Source organism: Solanum verrucosum, unplaced genomic scaffold (assembly GCF_900185275.1).
Source record: "Solanum verrucosum unplaced genomic scaffold, falcon-dt-bn FXZP01000018.1, whole genome shotgun sequence".
NCBI classification, from domain to species: Eukaryota; Viridiplantae; Streptophyta; class Magnoliopsida; order Solanales; family Solanaceae; genus Solanum; species Solanum verrucosum.
Window position 1 is genome coordinate 482190 of NW_026020225.1, and position 23923 is coordinate 506112.

General features: G+C 38.0%; 2 protein-coding genes and 1 pseudogene across 2 annotated transcripts in view; 2 read left to right on the forward strand and 1 right to left on the reverse strand.

Annotated features, from left to right (window-relative positions):
* LOC125831893 (uncharacterized) overlaps positions 1-23923 on the forward strand; it is a 360286-nt gene that overhangs the window by 251178 nt on the left and 85185 nt on the right. The gene's annotated exons all lie outside the window — the stretch shown is intronic.
* On the forward strand, positions 9618-10632 carry LOC125831869 (8-hydroxygeraniol dehydrogenase-like; annotated as a pseudogene).
* LOC125831870 (uncharacterized) lies at positions 10846-21781 on the reverse strand (the record flags this gene model as incomplete). The annotated part of the gene is made up of 10 exons (XM_049511008.1): positions 10846-12001; positions 12234-12376; positions 15944-16018; positions 16543-16695; positions 16795-17913; positions 17959-19178; positions 19263-20614; positions 20702-20769; positions 20824-21139; positions 21606-21781. Coding segments are annotated over 10 exons (5778 nt in total), but the record flags the coding sequence as incomplete, so codon positions are not given.

Below are 23923 nucleotides of genomic sequence, written 5' to 3' on the forward strand. Positions count from 1 at the left end.
AAGAACAAACAACAGTGCACGATAGAGAAATAGTGAAAGAAAATCAAAATCTAAGTCTTCTCTTCTATTTGAATAAAAAAGAGATAAATTAATTCAAGCACAAACATTGTTTAGGACAGCAAACATATCAACCAAATAAATATGGTAAGGTAAAAATAAATCAACAACACGAGATACCAAGATTTACGTGAAAAACCTTTTCAGTGTGAAGAGTAAAAACCATGGGGCCAAAGGCTCCACTATAATCAACAAGAGTTACAAATGTTTTCTCCATAAGGGCCACCAAATAAGTGTCAAACAATGAGCAACAACAACTACAAGATAGCACCAAAAACTAGAGAAGTAAAACGGGTAAAATCACCAAAAAAAATGCAACTATTGTTCACGAGCTAAAATCTGAAGCTACGGGACTCCAAATCCACCTATCTTAGTTCCCAATCAAAGACTAAGTTGAAAGGAACAAGGTGTCGAAAAATCAGCTCAATTGGACAAGGAACGAAGCAGGGATCGCGATTTGAAAATGGTTGTTAGGGCTGAGATTGGAGATGCGAAAATTTGTTCCCCTTGTCTCATTTTTTTCTCTTGTGTGGCTGCTGATCTCTCTTATGTTATTCTTTTAAAATAAGACCTAAAAGTCTTACATATGCTTCATAAGAATGGGCTTATGTGCAAAATTGGACTGGTCCAAAGTGGGATTAATATTATCAACATAGAAAGAGAAAAAAGACCCAAAATCTATTAATTCTCCCCCTACCGACTATGTGGACGAGAACAACATCCCAGTGATCATGCATCATTCTTCAAATTTCTATCTTGGAAAAACTTTAGTCAACATGTCCGAACCATTATCATTTGTATGGTTCTTTTCAAGTTCAAGCTACTTAGAATCCAACACATCTCGAATCCAATGATAACTCACGTCAATGTGTTTAGACCGACCATGAAATGTCGAATTCTAGCCAAGATGAATAGCACTTTGAAGATCGCAATAAAGCACATACCTCTCTTGATCACAACCAAGTTCCCCCCAAAATTCTCTTCATCCATAGAAACTCTTTACAAGATTCAACATCACCAATACACTTTGCTTCTATAGTAGATAAATAAACACATTTTTGCAACCTAGATTGTCAAGACACAACTTCCTCTACAAAATTAATCAAGTATCCTGAAGTAGACTTACAAGTATCAACATCACTAGCCATATCTAAATAAGTGTAACTACAGAAAATAGGCTTTTCTATCCCAAAACACAAACTATGATAGAAGTGCTACAAAGATATCCCATAATCCACTTTACAACATTTCAATGCTCTCTTTCTGGATTAGAAAGAAAATGGCTAACAATACCAATATCATGAGCAATATCTGGTCTTGTGCACAACAGTGCATACATCAAACTACCAACAACTGAAGCATAAAGAACTTTTTTCATATCTTCCTTCTCACCATCACTGGAAGGACAATGTTCCGTGCTCAACTTGAAGTGAATAGCTAAAGATGTACTGAAAACCTTAGCTTTGTACTTGTGGAACCTACAAAGTACTTTCTGAATGTACTTCTCTTGTGATAATCACAACTTCTGGGCATCTCTCTCACACACAATCTGCATGCCATGAATCTGCCTTGCTAGTCTCAAGTCTTTCATAGAAAAAGATTTATTCAACCCTTGCTTCAACTTTTTAATCCTGCAAACATTATGACCAACAATAAGCATGTCATCAACATAAAGCAAAACGATAATGAAGTCACCATCACAGATTTTTGCACAAAAACACAATGGTTTGAAGAAGTCTTCTCGAAGCCCGGCTAACTCATGAAAGAACCAAACTTCCAGTACCATTACATGGAGCTTGTTTTAGACCATACAAGTTCTTCTTCAATTTACAACCATTATTCTCTTTTTCCTTGACTTCAAAGTCTTTTGACTGCTCCAGATAAATTTCTTAATCTAACTCACCATGGAGAAAAGCAGTTTTAGCATCCATTTCCTCAACTTCTAAGTCCAGACTTGCAGCCAAGTCTAGAACCACACAAATGAATGACATCTTCACAACTGGAGAGAATATTTCATCAAAATAAAATCCCCTTTTCTGGTAAAATCCCTTCACAACTAATCTAATCTTTTATCGTGGAACTGGGTTACCATCTTCATGTTTCACCTTAAAACCCATCTATTTTCCAAAGCTTTTTTGTCTTTAGGTAGATTAATCAAATTAAAGGTATGATTATCATGTAGAGACTTGATTTCATCTTCCATAACATCAAACCACCTTTATTTTTCTTCACTTTCTATGGCATCATCAAGACTCCCAGGTTCGTTCTTTCCCATCTGTCAAATGTACATACTCATTGGCAGATAAGGAGATGAAGGTATTTTATCTCTAGTAGATCTTCTGAGAGAACTCTATGGAGCATAAATAATTGTTGGTTGTTGACCAACCATATCATCTTACACTGGAGCATCATCATCATACTAGTCATTGTGAATATGATCACCATCTTCAATATCAACTTAATTTTCATCATTTTGAAGATTTCCTTACGGTGCATTAATCAAAGGAACTAAATTAACATCAACTAGACTCCAACTAATTTGAGAAATAACTTTCTTAGCTTTGTCAAGATCTTCAATTGTGTGGTCTTTAAAGAACACAATATCACGACTTCTAAGAAGTTTCTTTTCAACTGATCAAAGAAATGATAATCAAATTTATCTTGACCATAACCAACAAAGATACATTTTCGAGTTTTAACATCCAACTTTGACCTCTCATCTTTAGAAACATGCACAAAAGTTTTACACCCAAATACTTTAAGATGATCATAAGAGACATTCTAGATATACTTTAAGATGATCATAAGAGACAAAGGTTTTACATCCAAATGCACAAAGGTTTTAAAAAACATGATTAGTATGACAGTTGAGTATGCCATCAATGTTTAAGCAGTATGTTATCTAGATATACCATCAATGTTTATACAATATGACTTCTTGAGTCATCAATGATCATATCACAATAATATTTTGATATATTTTTTAGAAAGAGTTTTCAAGTATGAATTGAGTAAGAGTATAAGGGAACTAAGTATTTCCAAAGGTATTAATTTTTACATTGATAAAAGGGAAACTTTGATTTCTAAATGAGTTATGAGTTCAAAGATATTTCAAGAGCAGTTACTTCTTTTAAGAGGATAATTTGAGCAATTATCTCAAACCAGAGGAAGAGTATGTTTTTTTAAACATTGAGCATGAGTGTATATTATTGGGAGTAGTATTGAGCACCGATATGGGAATGAGTTCAGATAATTCACATTCTTCATAAACCATGTATGCCAACATGGGTACATGATCATACTTTTTAGATGAATCATAAGTGCCTTCAGGCAGAGCTTAGTGGATCCACTTAGTTGAGGATGTTCTATACCCCGGTAAGTTATAGGACATCTCTGGCTGCGTGGGCGAGATGTTGTATCATTACGTAGCTCATAGTGATGGTTGTCGGTTAGAGAATCTCCTAATAGAGTTAAAGTGTATTTTTATATATCACTTATTATGTTGAGTTTAGAGATGAGATTTGTAAAGTTTTAAATGATTTAACTCCTTTATTTTTTTACATTCAGCTTGAGTACATTGTTATATATTCCAGTCCTTTCTTTCAGTTATTTGTTATTCAACTATATTACATACTCGTACATTCAATGTACTAATGTCATTCGACCTGTATCTTTTAATGATGCAGATACAGGTTCTTAGGATCCTCAACAAGAGTCTGTTGAGATCACTTCATCCGCTCGTCAGCATTCGAGTGAGGTCTCCTTGCTTCCGGAGGACTCCTGTTTTATGAGTTGTTAGTATTACTAGCATTTTGAGTAGTTGTGGTTCTTGTCCCGACACTCGTCTATATATAGTATAGGCTTCATAGATAGACAGTTTTAGAGAATCTTTCAGTTTTAGATATATTATTTAAAATTTATGTTTCATACTCAGTATATTCAGCGAAGTTTTGAGATTTAGTAAACATTTTTTAAACGTTTCCTTCAATTGATGTTTATGTATGTTTGAGTTAGTCTTCCACTTTTAGTCAGCAAGGATGAGGGTTCACTTGGGGACCAGCAATGGTTCTCGAGTGCCGGCCACGTCCAGGGTGTAGGTTCGGATCGTGACAATTGGAGACACGTCATAGTTTAGAATTAATGGTTGAGATCAAATTAATTAAAACAAAGTCCTAACCATAGTTATTTACTTTCATATATTTGCTTCTTAAACATTTTTGCAATCCAACAATTCTAGATTTACATTATAATTTTCGTAAATATATTTAAAAGAATTTATTTTCTTAATTACTCAAGTAATTTTTTACTCATTTTTTTACTTTTTTCCCTAACGTTTTTCATTTATTCAAATAATATTTGCCAAATAAAAAATTAAAAATTGTGACCTACCGTTTTTTTCTAATTTTAGGAGTAAAATAATTTTTTGTCACTCAACTTTAAATTATTTCTTACTCCCTAAATGGAGCCCATATTGCTCTATAAACACAGTAGCAGTAGCTCTTAATGATAAATATATATGTATAGCTACAAGGATAGTTTAGTCTTTTATATCATATTTACATATTATAAATACCTCGTGTAATTGGTTAATGTACTCATTCAAGATAGTTATTCTTTCATGGTATCAGATACCTAGGCTCTCTCTAACTCTTTTTCTCCTACGTATCATCATGGTTTCATCTACCTCGCTCGGTACTCAAACCTCTTCTGCCCCTTCCATGGCTACTATTCCCGTTGCACCTCCTATTCCGAATTCCGCTATCTCTGTTTCCAACATCAAAAATCTGATTCCTACCACTCTTGATTATACAAACTACATGCTTTGGAGAGAGTTATTTCTTCCCATGTTTAAAGGACATGTTGTCTATGGCTTCATCGATGGAAGTCATCCATGTCCAGAACCTACTCTTACCATGGAGAACGGAACTTCGACTATTAATCCTGTTTTTCAACAATGGGTCCAACTTGACTCCATTGTTTTGTCATGGATACAAGCTACAATCTCTCAAGAGATACTTCAGGCTATTATTCGTCCTAACAGCAGTCTTACTGCTCGCGAGGCGTGGCTACAGATTGAACGTCTTTTCCGTGATCATGCTAGTTCCCGAACTCTCCAACTTAAGGTTCAATTTCATAATCTAAAGAAAGGTTCTCTTTCTATCTCTGATTATGTGCACCGCCTCAAATCCATTGCCGATGCCTTGATATCAATTGGTAATCCTATCTCCGATTCAGATCTTGTTCTCCAAGTTCTTTCTGGCCTACCTTCCGAATATCTCTCTGTTAGCACTTCAATCTCCACTAGAATTCCACTTCCTTCTTTTCTTGAGACCAGATCTCTTTTATTTCTTCATGAGACTCAATTAAATGGTCTTTCCTCTGCCGCATCAGATTCTTCTACTGCTTTACTAGCTAAACATAATTCATCTTCTCAAGGACGTGGATGTGGAAGAAATTCTAATGGTGGTCGTCATGCCAATAATGGTCGTGGTAGAGGCCGCCACAACAACAACAACAACAACGGCTACCATAGAAACTATTCCACTGCTCCTCTCTAATTTTCTCCACGTCCAAATGCTTCTTCCATTCTAGGTCCAGCTCCACGCACTAGTCCTTCTTCGTTCTATCCTAGTTATCCAGCAACGCCTTCTCCTTTTCAATGTCAATTATGTTTTCAACCTACTCATACTGCAAGAGATTGTCCATCTCTTGGTTCTAAAGCACTCTTTTCTGATCTTCAATCTTTCTCGTCTGCGCATTCTTATGATCCGGCAGGTCATACTCCTTGGTATGTTGACACGGGAGCCTCTTCACACATGACACCTAATCCTTCGCATCTCTCTTCTGTTCAACCCTATAATGGTAATGATCGTGTTATGGTAGGTAATGGTAATCAACTCCCCATCTCTTATACCGGTAATAATACATTCTCTACTCATTCTTCCACTTTCTCTCTAAAAAATGTTTTAGTTGTTCCAACTCTTTCTTGCAATTTATTAAGTGTTCGTAAATTTACTTCTGATAATAAATGTTCAATTGACTTTGATGCTTTTGGTTTTTTCAATTAAGGACTTCCAGACGAAGAGAATTCTTCTCAGGTGCAATAGTTCGGGTCCCCTTTACTCTTTCTCTCCATCAACTCCTGCGGTTGCTGCTCATCATGCTTTTGTTGTTTCCCATGCTTCTCCAACTCTCTGGCATCGTCGTCTAGGCCACCCTAGTATAGGTGTTCTTTCTAGTCTAGTTAGAAATAATAATTTGCAATGTTCTTTTTCAAAGCGTTTAGATTTTCTTTGTAATGCCTGTCAACTTGGCAAGCACACAAAACTACCATTTAAGGAATCTATATCTTCTTCTACTTCTTCATTTGAATTGATTCACAGTGATATTTGGACCTCTCCAATTCCCTCTTTTATTGGTTTTCGTTACTATATTTTATTTCATGACGATTATACTAAATTTACATGGGTGTTTCCAATTCGACGCAAATCAGAAGCATTTCTTATGTTCAAAAACTTTTACTCTTATGTTTTAACTCAATTTTCGGTCAAAATTAAATCACTACAGTGTGATGGAGCTGCCGAATACGTCAAACTTGCTTCTTTTCGTGAGTTTTTAAATTCAAATGGTGTTTGTCTTCGCATTTCATGTCCACATACTCACCAGCAAAATGGTAAAGCCGAACGAATGCATCGCACTATACTAAATATGCTTCGGTCTTTACTTTTTCAATCTTTTCTTCCATCTCAATTTTGGGTTGAAGCCCTTAATACTGCTGTCCATCTCTTAAATATTCTACCTTCTTCCAAGCTCAAGTTTAAAACTCCCTATGAACTTCTTTTTGGTAAACAACCGTCGTATCATCATTTACGTGTATTTGGTTGTTCTTGTTTTCCTAATCTTCGTGATTATGTACCACATAAGTTGAGTCCTCGATCTAAACATTGTATTTTTCTTGGTTATCCTTCAAATTATAAAGGTTTTAGGTGCTTTGATCCTTTAGAAAATAAAGTTTTTATTTCCCGTCATGTTATTTTTAAAGAGGACTCTTTTCCATATCCTTCCTTAATTTCTCAGTGTATATCTCCAAACACTTCCTTATCTTCCTTTAGAAGTCCATCATCACTATTATTTCCTTCTCTCACGTCTCCAAATATTTCTCCGACTTTATCTCCAAATAAAGTTTTCAATTTGCATACTTCTCCTAATCTGGAACACTTTAGTCCCCTGCCGACATATCCCTCGTCTTTTTCACCTACTCCAATACGTCCATCTAGTACTTATCCTAATGTAACATCTTCACCGCTGCCAGCTTTTAGTCCTTCTCAATCTAGGACTCAATCTTCTCCAACTCCAGTAACTACTTCTCCTAATTTACAAGGACTCTATCCACGGACAGATCCCTCTGTATCTCAAACGCAAAATGTTTCATCTCTTGATTCTAAAGTACATCCGATGATCACCCGAGCACAATCTGGAAAGCTCAAACCCAAAATTCTTCCTTCATTATTTTCTCAAATATCTTATATTTCTTCTCAACCTTCTCTTCCTCCTGAACCCAATTCATTTTCTGAGGCCAATAAATATCCAAACTGGAAAAGGGCAATGGCAGATGAATACAATTCCCTCATCGCCAACAACACCTGGGACTTAGTGTTGCCCTCTACTAATGCAAATGTCATTGGTTGCCGATGGGTTTATAAAGTGAAACAAAAATCTGATGGCTCGCTTGACCACTATAAAGCTTGTCTGGTTGCTCAAGGTTATAATAAAAAACATGGATTAGACTACGATCAAACGTTTAGTCCTGTGGTGAAACCAGTCACCATTCGAACTGTTTTTGCTTTAGCGGCGTCCAAAGGTTGGGAAATTCATCAATTAGACGTTAAGAATGCCTTTTTACATGGCACTCTTAATGAATTGGTATATATGAAGCAGCCTACTGGTTTTGTTCATCCGCAATTTCCACATCATGTTTGCCAATTGAACAAAGCCCTTTATGGCTTAAAACAAGCTCCACGAGCATGGTTTCATCGGTTCACCTCTTTTCTTGTCAAACATGGTTTTAAAAATAGTTTTTCTGATAATTCTCTCTTTATTTACAAATCTGCTTCGGACATAATCATTCTTCTTCTATATGTGGATGATATTCTTATCACTTCGTCTTCGAGTTCTTTACTGAGGTCTACAATTAAGACTCTTATGTCCGAATTCTCCATGAGAGATCTCGGTCTGGTCAATTTTTTTCTTGGAATCTCTGTCTCCACATGTAAGGGTGGTTATTTTCTTAACCAATCCAAATACATTCATGATCTTCTTAATCGGGCAGGTCTTTTCTCATCTAAACCAGTTAATACTCCTCTTTCTCCGAAATCTCTTATTGATTCTGATACATCTCCTCCATTTTCTGATCCGTCTTTATATCGTAGCCTTGTTGGTGGACTTCAATACTTAACTTTTACTCGACCCGACATTGCCTTCTCTGTTAGTCAGGTTGCTCAGTTCATGCATTCTCCCTTGGACATTCATTTTACTGCAGTGAAATGTATTCTACGCTACTTGCGTGGTTCCATAAATCAGGGTCTATTCATTCCAGGCGGCTCAATTGGTTCATTAACATGTTATACTGATGCAGATTGGGCAGGTTGTCCTACCACCCGCAGGTCTACCTCAGCGTATTGCATCTTTCTTGGTGATAATCTTATTTCTTGGTCTTCTAAGAAGCAAAGTGTTGTATCGCGCTCGAGTGCTGAGGCAGAATATCGTTCTGTTGCCCATGGTACTGCTGAGCTATCTTGGTTGCTCGCTCTTCTTGGTGATCTACATATTCAGCTATCCTCTCCTTCAATAATCTACTGTGATAACATCAGTAGTATATACTTAGCTCATAATCCTGTTCATCATGCTCGCACTAAGCACATTGAGATTGACATTCACTTTGTTCGTGAGAAGGTTGCTTCTGGTGTTCTACAGGTTCGCTATGTGCCAAGTGCGGATCAACTTGCAGATTTACTGACAAAGTCTCTTCCCTATGCTCAATTTTCATTCTTGCGTGACAAGCTCAACATTTGTCGAGACCCAGCATCGCTTGAGGGCGAATGATAAATATATATGTATAGCTACAAGGATAGATTCTTTCACTTAATACTCTATTAGAATAATAAAAACATTTAACTTTATTATATTTTTTTTCAAAAAGCAAAAATATTTAGTAAAAGTTTTAAATATGTATGGCAGTAAAAAAAAGTTTTTAATGTATTTAGGGGAAATATAATGGATTGCAAATATATTTAAGAAGCAAATATATGGAAGTAAATAATTATGGTTAGGATTTTACTTTAATCAATTAGATCTCAACCTTCCAAGGATGCAAGCAATACATAAACCTCCCTTTTGAAAAGTTAGATATGATTGGATTTGAGGTTGGGGGAGGGGGAAGGTGGGGGGGGGGGGGGGGGGGACGAATCGGAGCGACAAAGTGGATCGTGGCAGCAAGGCCACTCAACCATTAATTCTAAACTATGACATGTGTCTCCAATTCAAACTAGAACTTGGAAAAAATGGAGAGAAGAGAAATGGAAAGGAGCCAAATCCGTAAAAAATTAGCGAATTTGTGTCGATTCTATCTACTCATGAGTGTAACTAATTGTAAATATAATTGGAGGCATAAGGTTGGTAGCAAGGTGGAGATATTAAGGTTGGAGACAAAGTAGGTGTTGGAAGTATGGTAGGATCATGTCGCAAATGTGAGAATTGTAGCGTTGATCTTGAGAATTACTGCCCTCGTCAGATTCCTACTTACAACGGCTATATCTCAGACGGGAACCCTCAAGTTTGGAGGTTACTCCGACATGATCGTATCCGATGAGCATTTTGTAGTATGTCGGCCTGAAAACTTGTCCATGGACGGTGCTGCCATGTTATGTGCTGGAATTACTACTTATAGTCCTTTGAACGCACAACCTCTGCCTGCTCTGGTTCCATGTTGAAGTGTGTGACAATCTCATCTAAAAACTTAAGTTTTTATGCTAGTTTTAACAATTTAAACACGAGAATGAGGGCTAACCTTTTGTTTATTCGTTTTATTTATATACAAACAGGCTGCAATGAACACATTGGATGGGATCATGATCATCGACATTGTTTCTGCTGTGCACCCTATTCTTCCATTGCTTATGTTATTGAAATCTCATGCTAAGCTTGTTATGGTTGGTGCACCAGAAAACCCAGTGGAGTTGCCCGTGTTTCCTCTATTTATGCATATATAGTTTTCTTTATGCACGTTTTCAAATAAAAAAGTTCGGACTAAAGCTTAGTGCATCAGACGGTATCTTTTTTTAAGACTAAAGTTTGTATATATAATGTGGAAAACAGGAAGGAAGCTAGTGGCTGGAAGTTGCATAGGAGGTATGAAAGAGACTCAAGAAATGTTGGATTTTGCGGCAAAGCATAACATAAAACCACATGTTGAAGTCGTGACAATGGACTACGTGAACAGCGTTGGAACGTCTTCTGAAATCGGATGTGAAATATCGTTTCTTTCTCGACACTGGCAATACATTCAACAAGAAATGAGGATATTAATAGGGAGGATTTATGTCCAATGGTCTAGCAGTGTTTCTTTGCTTAGATTACATTATTTTCAGAGATGATTGATTAAATGTGTTTCCTGCACTTATTAAAATATAAAAAGAACGTAACATTTTAATTACAGTAGATATCAACGGAGACTACGCTTCATTACCAACAAATTCATGAGGTATTTAATCTACTTGTGAATTTTGATTCTTAGAAGAGGAGCAACTGACCAGTGACCTCCTCATATCTGCTCTTCCTTATTCCAGTGTAAAGCTCAGCGTCATCTTTATACAACAAACGAACTCCAAATTCACTTTTTGCTCCAAAATAATTTATTTCTGAATAAAACTGAATGCACCCATAGTCATTTGGTGTTTTACCATTTGCATCCCATAAGCCACCAAGAGTTACCAACAAAAAATGCATACCATATTTACCAATATATTCTGAATGGTTGGATAAGGCAAATTCCTGGGTCATTGACGACATCCCATCATCACATAAGGGAATCAAATGAGCTGTGATGTCAAATAAATTGCCCAAGTAACATACAGCAAATCCCAAGAACTTATCTGATACATACCAATTCTCAGGCAAATTGACTGATACACATGAACCCATTCCCTGATGGTGAAACCAACTTGGGATTTTCTGCGGCAGACTCCATAACACTCTTACTGACAAGGAATCTGAAGCAGAGATGTCATGCTGCAATGATGAGATATTCTGAAACAACGAATTACAGATTGAATCATTGCTCCAATCTGCATTTATTGTATATAATTGCTGTGGAAATTCTGGCAGCTGTGTAAGACTCTTGCAATCTGCTAAGTTCAAGGATCGAAGAGCACCAAGCTGGGCTATGCTTTGAGGCAAATGCTCAAAATTATTTCCACTGAGATTCAACACTTCCAAATTGCAGTAATTGAGATTCAGATTTTTCAATGAGCAGAACCCTTCAGCCATGTTAAGGTTTAGAAATTCGTTAAACCTCCTGCACACTGATAAGTTCAAGTCTTGAAGAGAACCAACTTGGGCTATGGTTCGAGGTAAATCCTCAAAATGATTTCTCTTGCGATTTGAATATTTCAAATTAAAAATGCTTTCCAGATGTAACAATTCATTCAAGTGAAGGAAAACAAAGAACACCCCATCTACGAGACCTCTTCCTGTTTTTTGTTTTGCAAAACTCAATGATTTAAGCTTGTTCAGCCGGATAATGGAAGATGGAGGTTGTGAGATTAGAGTATAGCTGCTGGCATCAAGCTCCTCCAAATTTTCTAAATATCTTATCCCTTTTGAAAGGCTTTCAAACTTAAAGCAACCCGATTGCGTTAGCTTCACCAAGCTTTTAAGCATGCCAATGCTGCTTGGAAGAGGTACAAGGTTTTTTCAAAAAACTCAAATCTAGCTCTGTAAGAGGAGGTTCGAGATGAATGATAGATAATGGCTTCATTATTCCGAGGATTTCTGGAAATTTCTCTAAACTAAAGCAGTTGTGTAGATCCAGAGATTCAAGAGATTCCACATTAACAGATGGAAACATCTTAAGTCTTCTACACTCATACAAATTTAACTGGATGAGTTTTCCGCAATACTTCAGGGAATGGTGAACTTCTTCAAGACTCCTACAGCCCTCTAGATTCAAATACTCTAAATTTGACATCCCCTCGAAATCTGGTGTTCTCTCCAGGCTTTTGGAGTGACTTAGATCCAGCCTCCGTAGAGACGGCAATTGCAGCTATTCAAAACACAGAATAAATGATGAAAAATGAGTAAAGTAGTAAATGACATTTTTTCTTATTAAAAATAGTCAAAAATACCCTTGGACTATTTGAAAAGGTTTAACACAAGGTTTCTGCCATATCTGCTTATTTGGACACCTACCCATTCTTTTATTATAATATTTAAATAAAATTTGAAGCTGATACATGACAATGAAAATACATATTAATGGAAAAAGTCATATAGAATGAAAAATAGCAAATATTATGCTATTTTCTGATGATTGATCCAATTGAAAAAATAGCAATCATTTAGCGGAAGTGAAACATGAAAAATAGCAAACATGAGAAACTCGGCTGAAATGGGATCAAAATTTTCTGATGGAATGAATTTATGGTGAATATTTTTGTCTGGATTAGAAGATGGAGTTCGGGTGGTGATAGAGATTTAGGATAAATTTTATAATGCTAATTAGAAATTTTATTTTTCTGAAAAAAATATTAATTAATTTTTTCTTTGCATCGAGTCACGGAGGGTTGAAAAAAGTATGATGAATTGGGAATTTAACTTTATCCAATAAAAATATATCATGTAATAATAATAATGACGATAATAATAAAATAAAATAAAAAAAGGAAAAGGGCTGTTAGTTTTAAGGGATTTAAGGGTAAAAATGAGTCAAAAAGGTCGACTAAGGGGTATTTTTAATCCAATAGATGAATGAAGGATATATCTAAACCTTTACAAATAGTTTAAGGGTATTTTTGACCCTTTTCCATTTTTTTTTATTATGACTCAATGTGTGAAATTAGAAATTGTTTGTTTTACAGTATATGGATATTACATGCTCAGAAACTAGTCAAAATCATGTTACTATAAATAAAAGGTAAAATATCTAAAAAGAAGACCTTAACCTTAGCATGTTTTATTTGGTGGACAATTCTTCTTGACCACCCAGACATTAATTGATGAGGAAAAGAGTGTGAATACACCTTTTTAGGCGCGAGTGTAGCTTCCAAGTGGGATATTTTTATTTAGTAGGCGTTTGACCATGCGATATCATATCACAATATGGTATCGTGAGATGTAATTAGCGTTTGGACATGCGATTTTACGCTGATTTCATCTCATGATTCTATATCATGAGATGTGATTTCATATTCTCCAAAAACAATGATATGAAATTATATAGGAATTCCATATCAGATATTTTAATACAAAATTGATCCACGAGTTTATATTTTGTTAAAACAACTCCACATTTATATCTACTAACCATTTATTTCATATGTAAATAAAATTTATAATCACATCATTACTTTTTAAAATTTATTATTCTCACCGACATAAAATTTATTATTCTCACCAACATATAGTCACTTTAACTCACATCAACCGATTGTTGATGTCACGCCCCGAGCCTACACCCTGGGCGGGACCGGCACCCGGAGACCATTTCTAGCCCCAAGCGAACCCTTGGCCTGGCTTTCTTAACTCAGCGGAAACCTCAACAGAATAACTCAATGCAATGCAATATTACAAAACAACTTAACTTATAAAATATGGCCATAAAGGCAACTCGAATCTCAAAATAGAATATTTACATATATATAGATGAGAGACTCAAAACTAACTGACTGACTGTCTGTCTATGAAGCCTCTAAAATACTGAGATGGATGTTGGGACAGACCCCGCAACATCCTAATAAAACAAAAACTAAGAACACAAAATAATTGAGTCCTCCGGAATGCAAGGAGGCTCACCACTGACTCTGGAGTGCTCAGCTGGATCAACGACGTGCAGGATGCTGATCCGGGGTACCTGAATCTGCATCATCAAACGATGCAGGCCAACTGGCATCAGTACATGGAATGTACGAGTATGCAAGCTGGAAAACTAAGCAACAAAGGCTAGAAGGAAAACTGGAAGAAACTGAATAGCTTACCTGGCTCAACTTAACTCAACCTGACTGACTTCTTTCAATATAAGGCAATTTAAAACAAGTGTGATATAAAGAAAGATTGCTTAAAACATGCTATGAACTCTGTGTGTATACAAGGATACAATAAGCCTGAAATGTGTATAAAAATACAATGAACTGATGTATATAAAAAATACAATAATCTCTGTGTATGAAAAATACAATAACTGCTGTGGGAGTTTCTCTAACCGACAACCATCACATAAGAGCTATAGTGATGATACAGCGATCGACCTCACGCTGCCAGAGCATCTTATACCCGGCCAAAGGTATAAGACCTGAACTGCCTAATGGATCCACTAGTCTAATCTGAAAAGGATTCATCTAAAAAGTATGATCCTTTTCTACCCATGGTGGCTAACATGGTTCTATGGGGGCTGTGGGTTCTTTGAACGCTCCCCCAATTCGGTGCTCGATACTACTCCCAAAAATGTACTGGCTCTTATGTTTTTAAAACATATTTCTTCCTGCTGATATGAGATAATTACTCAAAAACTAGCCCGAAGGCTCTTTTGGAAATCTCAGTTTCCAACCTTGTTTAAATGTAAAAACATTTCTTTAAAACTTCTTTGGGAATACATAGTTCCCTAATAACTTTGAGAAAAGAACTCAACTTTAAACTCTTTACTCTACTTGAACTCTTGGCTTGATGTGAAACTCTTAACTTAACATGAAACTCTTAACTTTTGACTTGACTTGAAACTCAATACTTAACTTGGAACTTGAGCCTTAGAATGAAGTTAAAACGCTCAATGAAGACTCTTGGAAAACCTTAAAGACTTGTTTTGACTTACTTACTTCTAAGCTTGACTTCACTTGACTTGGAAACTAACTTCACTTGAATTGGAAACTAACTTCACTTGACTTGGAAACTAACTTCACTTGACTTGTAGTTTTACTTGACTTTTGGAAGTACCTTGGAGTGTTGGAAACAACTAGGAAACATAGGTATAATACCTAGGAACATGTATAAAAAAAGAAATGGTGAATGAAAGGGAAGGATTGGTGTCCTTGGCACTAGGAGAGGTGCAACAGCCCAGCCCCTTTTTCCCCAAAAATCCGACTTTTTCCCCTTGTTTCTTTCCAATTCTAAACCCTCTCAACCTCAAGGTTTCAGCAGCAACACTTAGAACCATAAAGACCCTTATTATACAATAGATTCAACTCAAAAATCACAGCCAGAAATCTGTACTAAATCAGCAAGAACTTCAACACAACACCACTACAACTTCAACAACCAATAAATCTTCTCTTGGAATTAAAAACGAGTTGGTGTGTGGGGGTATGAACCAACCAACACTAAGGATCATCAATCTCTCAACATACAATAGATCACAACTCAAATACACAGCCCAATCCTGTCCCACAACCAACAATAACTTCAACAACACAACTAACAACATCAACAACAACTAACAACTTCAACAACTTCAACAACAAATCCAATCTCTTCTCAAATCATAAAAACGAGCTTGGTATGTGGGGGGAAAGGATAAACCCACACTAAAGACTCACATACCTTGATAGGGATCACCCCCGACGAAAATCCACAATGATCTTGACCAATCTTGTTGATCTCCTCTTTCTTCTCTTCTTCTTCTCCTTCTTCTCTTCTTCTTCTCTTGAACCCTAACTCTTTCTCTTTCAAAATGGGACAGAATGATCCAAATATCAGCCTAATACAACAATATAAGCTCAAAAGAAATTATTTGTGAAAAGACCAAAATGCCCTTAAATTTCCGGAACGGAATCCCTGCCAACTGCCCAACTTTCAAAGATCATAACTCGCTCATACGAACTCGGAATCGAGCAAACTCAGTGGCGTTGGAAAGATCGTTCCACAAGCTTCGAAACCATAACTGGAACTACTCCTAAATCATCCTGAGCTAGGAGTTATGACTGCTCAAAGTTGGCCAAAAACTCACTGATTTCCACACTTAGCCAAATTTTCCAGATTTTAAATTTTTCCAAAAATGACTATTTCCAAATTTCAAGCTTCTTCATATTCATTTTTAAATTGTCGGATGTTACAATATCTCCCCCTTGGGAACATTCGTCCTCGAATGAGGTAACTCTTACAAAGCTAAGGGTGTAACATCAACTCAACACCCAACAAACAACCATGCAAACACAACAACAATAACGACATGCTCATTATAATTTATAGAGCACTAAGAAGGAAATTAATACCTTAATCTGCGGATTCAAAGAGATATGAATATCTCTTCTTCATGTCTTCTTCGGCTTCCCAAGTTGCTTCCTCAACAAATTGGTTCCTCCATAGGACCTTAACTGAGGCTACATCTTTCGTTCTCAACCTACGAACTTGACGATCCAAAATTTGAACAGGAATCTCCTCATAAGATAAGTTATCCTTGATCTTGATACTTTCAGTCGGTAGGATCAATGAAGGATCGCCTATGCACTTCTTCAACATGGAGATGTGAAATACCGGATGAACCGCTGCTAGTTCCTGTGGTAACTCCAACTCATAAGCAACATTGCCAATCCTCTTGGCTATGCGGTAAGGTCCAATATACCGGGGACTAAGTTTCCCCTTCTTACCAAACCTCATAACGCCTTTCATGGGTGAAACCTTCAAATATACCCAATCGTCTATTTCAAATTCTAACGCCCTTCTCCTAACATCGGTGTAGGATTTCTGACGACTCTGTGCCGTTTTCAACCTCTCTTGAATCACTTTCACCTTCTCCATAGCTTGGTGAACTAAATCTGGTCCTATCAACTGTGCTTCACCAACTTCAAACCATCCAATAGGAGATCTACATCTTCTCCCATAAAGAGCTTCATATGGAGCCATCTGGATGCTAGAGTGATAACTGTTGTTGTAGGCAAACTCAATGAGAGGTAGGTGATCATCCCAACTCCCTTTGAAATCGATCACACAAGCCCTCAACATATCCTCTAAGGTCTGAATAGTGCGCTCTGCTTGCCCATCCGTCTGAGGGTGAAAGGCAGTACTTAAGTTCACCTTTGAACCCAAGCCCTTCTGAAAAGATTTCCAGAACTGTGCAGTAAACTGTGCACCTCTATCTGAAATAATGGAGATTGGGACTCCATGAAGTCTCACTATCTCTTGAACATACAACTTGGCATAATCTTCTGCTGTATTGGTAGTCTTTACCGGTAGAAAATGAGCTGACTTTGTCATTCTGTCGACAATCACCCAAATAGAATCATGTTGTCTGCGAGACCTTGGCAACCCTGTGATGAAATCCATATTGATCATCTCCCACTTCCACTCTGGAAGTTCTATCCTCTGAGCCAAACCACCGGGCCTTTGGTGTTCAACTTTCACTTGTTGGCAATTTGGACACTTAGCAACAAACTCAGCAATGCCCTTCTTCATGCCATTCCACCAATAAACTTCACGCAAATCACGATACATCTTGGTGGAACCCGGATGAATAGAATATCTGGAGCTGTGAGCTTCATCCATAATCTTCTCTTGGAGTCCATCTACCATAGGTACGCACAATCTACCTTGAAATCTCAAAACACCATCTCCCCCTTGTTCAAAAGCTAATACTCTTTGCTTTTGAACATTTTCCTTCAACTCGAGCAAAATGGGATCTTGATCTTGCTTCTCTTTCACTTCTGACATTAATGATGACTCGGCCCTGCTCGTCACCGCTATTCCTCCTTCTATGGAATCTGTAAATCTGACTCCCAGGCATGCCAGTCTGTGCACATCTTTTGCTAACTCTTTCCTTCCTTCTTCAATATGGGCGGTGCTACCCATAGACAACCTGCTCAAAGAATCAGCAACAACATTAGCCTTACCTGGGTGGTAAAGAATACTCAGGTCATAATCCTTGAGTAACTCTAACCACCTCCTCTGTCTGAGATTAAGCTCTTTCTGAGTAAGCACATATTGAAGGCTCTTGTGATCAGTGAATATGTCGACATGCACACCATACAAGTAATGACGCCATATCTTCAAAGCAAATACTACAGCAGCTAGCTCTAAGTCATGGGTTGGGTAGTTCTTCTCATGAACCTTTAACTGTCTGGAGGCATAAGCTATAACCTTGCCATTCTGCATTAAGACACAACCCAAACCAACTCTAGATGCATCACAATACACCACAAAACCTTGAGTACCTTCTGGTAGCGTCAAAACTGGAGCTGTAGTCAATCTCTTTTTCAATTCTTGAAAGCTTTTCTCACAAGCTTCAGACCATTGAAATTTCACTGTCTTCTGAGTCAACTTTGTCAAAGGAGATGCAATAGTCGAGAACCCTTCAACAAACCTTCTATAATAGCCAGCTAATCCCAAGAAACTCCTAATTTCAGTTGGAGATGTGGGTCTAGGCCAATTCTGCACTGCCTCAATTTTCCGAGTATCAACTTTAATTCCATCACCGGACACAATGTGGCCTAGGAATGCCACAGACTTAAGCCAAAACTCACACTTAGAGAACTTAGCATACAACTCCTTGTCTTTCAAAGTCTGAAGAACTGTTCTGAGATGACTAGCATGATCTTCTTCATTCCTTGAATAGACTAGTATATCATCAATAAAGACAATAACAAACATATCTAAATAAGGTTTGAAGACTCTATTCATCAAATCCATGAAAGCTGCAGGCGCATTAGTCAAACCAAAGGACATGACCAAAAACTCATAATGACCATACCTGGTTCTGAAAGCTGTCTTTGGGATATCACTTTCCTTTACCCTTAACTGATGATAGCCGGATCGGAGGTCAATCTTTGAAAAACAAGTGGCACCCTGAAGCTGATCGAAAAGATCATCAATCCTCGGAAGAGGGTACTTGTTCTTGATGGTAACCTTGTTCAACTGGCGGTAATCTATACACATTCTAAGGGAACCATCTTTCTTCTTCACAAACAAAACCGGAGCACCCCAAGGTGAGACACTCGGTCGAATGAAACCCTTTTCTAGGAGATCTTTCAACTGCTCTTTCAACTCTGCTGGTGCCATTCTATATGGCGGAATAGAGATAGGACGAGTATCTGGAATGAGATCTATGCCGAAATCTATCTCTCTCTCAGGAGGAATTCCGGGTAGATCATCAGGAAACACTTCTGGAAACTCTCTTACTATAGGAACTGACTGGAAATGAGGTATCTCAACACTAGAATCATGAACTCGGACTAAGTGATAGATACAACCCTTCGAAACTAACTTTCTTGCCTTAAGGTACGAAATAAAACGACCCTTAGGCACTGCTGAACTGCTACTCCACTCTATGACTGGCTCATTCGGAAACTGAAACTTGACTGCTCGAGTTCTACAATCTATCGATGCATAACAAGCATGAAGCCAATCCATACCTAGAATGACATCAAAATCTACCATGTCTAACTCAACCAAATCAACCATGGTGCTCTTGTGATTGATAGAAACAGGACAATCACGATAAACTCTTTCCGCTAGAATAGACTCCCCAATAGGTGTAGAAACACAAAAGGGTTCACAAAGTCTTTCAGGAAGAACCTCAAACTGATTTGCAACATAAGGAGTTACAAAAGATAAACTCGCTCCTGGGTCTAGCAAAGCATACACATCAAAAGCAAAGACTTTGATCATACCAGTGACAACATTCGGAGAATTCTCTTGCTCATGGCGACTGGTGATAGCATAAAGGCGGTTTGCTCCTCCACCTACACTAGAAGTAGCTCCTCTAGGTGCCGTCCTGTCTGGTGGAACAACTGAAGAAGACTGTGCTTTATTGCTTCCATTACCCTGCCTATTCTTTGGACACTCTCGCATGAAATGTCCATTCTGACCACACCTGAAACAACCAATGGAGCCATCTCGACAAATACCTGAGTGGTTCCTACCACATTTGGCGCAAACAGGAGGCTTACTACTCCCTTGCGCCACACTACCCGAAGATTGTGCTGGTCTAGCCCTGAAGTCCTTCGAATTCTGAACATTAAATTCACCTCTGTATCTGGGTGCAGGTGCTCTAGCAAATGATGGAGCAGGTCCCTTTTGCCTTTGCTGAAAGGAGGAACGGTTTGAATTACCTCTCTGCTGCCCGGACTCGTTCCCGATCTTAGCTCTCTTATTTCTGAACTCTTCTCTGTCCCTCAGCTTCTCTTCCTCAACCTGCTGCACATAAACCATCAACCTTGATATGTCCATGTCCCCGATAAGCATTGCAGCCCTACCTTCCTTGCTCGACAACCGAGACAACCCAGCAACAAACAAGCTCATTCTATTCCTCATGTCCGCAACCATCTCCGGAGCATAGCGGGATAATTGTGTGAACTTCAAACTGTACTCATGAACACTCAAGGACTCCTGCTTAAGTGTGAGGAACTCACGTACCTTGGCCTCTCTCAATTCTCGAGGAAAGAAATGCCCCAAGAAAGCTTCCTCAAAATCGGCCCAACTTGTAGGTGGTGCATTCTCAGCTCTGCCCCCTTTCCACTGGTCGAACCAAGTTCTAGCAACATCCTTCAATTGATAAGCAGCTAGTTCAACCCGCTCAATATCTGCCACATGCATCACATCAAAAATCTTCTTCAACTCCTCAATGAAATCCTCTGGATCCTCAGTAGTGCTCAAACCCATGAAACTCGGAGGATTCATCCCCAAGAACTCACGAATCCTTGAAGTGTCAGCTCCTTCATGTCGAGCTCCTCTTTGCTGACCAATCTGATTTGCTACAGCTTGACTCAACATTCTAATTGCCTCTCTGAACTCGGCATTAGAAACTTCCCCTTGATCTTGCACTCCCGGTGCATAGGGTAACTCTTGCTCATCAACATAACGTCTAGGAAGACGCCCTCTACCAACTCTTCGTGGAGGCATGACTATCTGAAACACGCGCAAGCATGGATTAGAAAGAAACTTTTTAGAGATCAACTCTAACGCATGAAATGAGTGTGAAAGAAATGAGAAATCTTCCTAAATGTTGCAGCCTCCCAATTATAGATGTGGCGCGCTTCACACCGATAACTAGGACTCTACAGACACGGCTTCATAGACTCCCTAGGACTCCTGAACTCTGTGCTCTGATACCAAGTTTGTCACGCCCCGAGCCTACACCCTGGGCGGGACCGGCACCCGGAGACCATTTCTAGCCCCAAGCGAACCCTTGGCCTGGCTTTCTTAACTCAGCGGAAACCTCAACAGAATAACTCAATGCAATGCAATATTACAAAACAACTTAACTTATAAAATATGGCCATAAAGGCAACTCGAATCTCAAAATAGAATATTTACATATATATAGATGAGAGACTCAAAACTAACTGACTGACTGTCTGTCTATGAAGCCTCTAAAATACTGAGATGGATGTTGGGACAGACCCCGCAACATCCTAATAAAACAAAAACTAAGAACACAAAATAATTGAGTCCTCCGGAATGCAAGGAGGCTCACCACTGACTCTGGAGTGCTCAGCTGGATCAACGACGTGCAGGATGCTGATCCGGGGTACCTGAATCTGCATCATCAAACGATGCAGGCCAACTGGCATCAGTACATGGAATGTACGAGTATGCAAGCTGGAAAACTAAGCAACAAAGGCTAGAAGGAAAACTGGAAGAAACTGAATAGCTTACCTGGCTCAACTTAACTCAACCTGACTGACTTCTTTCAATATAAGGCAATTTAAAACAAGTGCGATATAAAGAAAGATTGCTTAAAACATGCTATGAACTCTGTGTGTATACAAGGATACAATAAGCCTGAAATGTGTATAAAAATACAATGAACTGATGTATATAAAAAATACAATAATCTCTGTGTATGAAAAATACAATAACTGCTGTGGGAGTTTCTCTAACCGACAACCATCACATAAGAGCTATAGTGATGATACAGCGATCGACCTCACGCTGCCAGAGCATCTTATACCCGGCCAAAGGTATAAGACCTGAACTGCCTAATGGATCCACTAGTCTAATCTGAAAAGGATTCATCTAAAAAGTATGATCCTTTTCTACCCATGGTGGCTAACATGGTTCTATGGGGGCTGTGGGTTCTTTGAACGCTCCCCCAATTCGGTGCTCGATACTACTCCCAAAAATGTACTGGCTCTTATGTTTTTAAAACATATTTCTTCCTGCTGATATGAGATAATTACTCAAAAACTAGCCCGAAGGCTTTTTGGAAATCTCAGTTTCCAACCTTGTTTAAATGTAAAAACATTTCTTTAAAACTTCTTTGGGAATACATAGTTCCCTAATAACTTTGAGAAAAGAACTCAACTTTAAACTCTTTACTTTACTTGAACTCTTGGCTTGATGTGAAACTCTTAACTTAACATGAAACTCTTAACTTTTGACTTGACTTGAAACTCAATACTTAACTTGGAACTTGAGCCTTAGAATGAAGTTAAAACGCTCAATGAAGACTCTTGGAAAACCTTAAAGACTTGCTTTGACTTACTTACTTCTAAGCTTGACTTCACTTGACTTGGAAACTAACTTCACTTGAATTGGAAACTAACTTCACTTGACTTGGAAACTAACTTCACTTGACTTGTAGTTTTACTTGACTTTTGGAAGTACCTTGGAGTGTTGGAAACAACTAGGAAACATAGGTATAATACCTAGGAACATGTATAAAAAAAGAAATGGTGAATGAAAGGGAAGGATTGGTGTCCTTGGCACTAGGAGAGGTGCAACAGCCCAGCCCCTTTTTCCCCAAAAATCCGACTTTTTCCCCTTGTTTCTTTCCAATTCTAAACCCTCTCAACCTCAAGGTTTCAGCAGCAACACTTAGAATCATAAAGACCCTTATTATACAATAGATTCAACTCAAAAATCACAGCCAGAAATCTGTACTAAATCAGCAAGAACTTCAACACAACACCACTACAACTTCAACAACCAATAAATCTTCTCTTGGAATTAAAAACGAGTTGGTGTGTGGGGGTATGAACCAACCAACACTAAGGATCATCAATCTCTCAACATACAATAGATCACAACTCAAATACACAGCCCAATCCTGTCCCACAACCAACAATAACTTCAACAACACAACTAACAACATCAACAACAACTAACAACTTCAACAACTTCAACAACAAATCCAATCTCTTCTCAAATCATAAAAACGAGCTTGGTATGTGGGGGGAAAGGATAAACCCACACTAAAGACTCACATACCTTGATAGGGATCACCCCCGACGAAAATCCACAATGATCTTGACCAATCTTGTTGATCTCCTCTTTCTTCTCTTCTTCTTCTCCTTCTTCTCTTCTTCTTCTCTTGAACCCTAACTCTTTCTCTTTCAAAATGGGACAGAATGATCCAAATATCAGCCTAATACAACAATATAAGCTCAAAAGAAATTATTTGTGAAAAGACCAAAATGCCCTTAAATTTCCGGAACGGAATCCCTGCCAACTGCCCAACTTTCAAAGATCATAACTCGCTCATACGAACTCGGAATCGAGCAAACTCAGTGGCGTTGGAAAGATCGTTCCACAAGCTTCGAAACCATAACTGGAACTACTCCTAAATCATCCTGAGCTAGGAGTTATGACTGCTCAAAGTTGGCCAAAAACTCACTGATTTCCACACTTAGCCAAATTTTCCAGATTTTAAATTTTTCCAAAAATGACT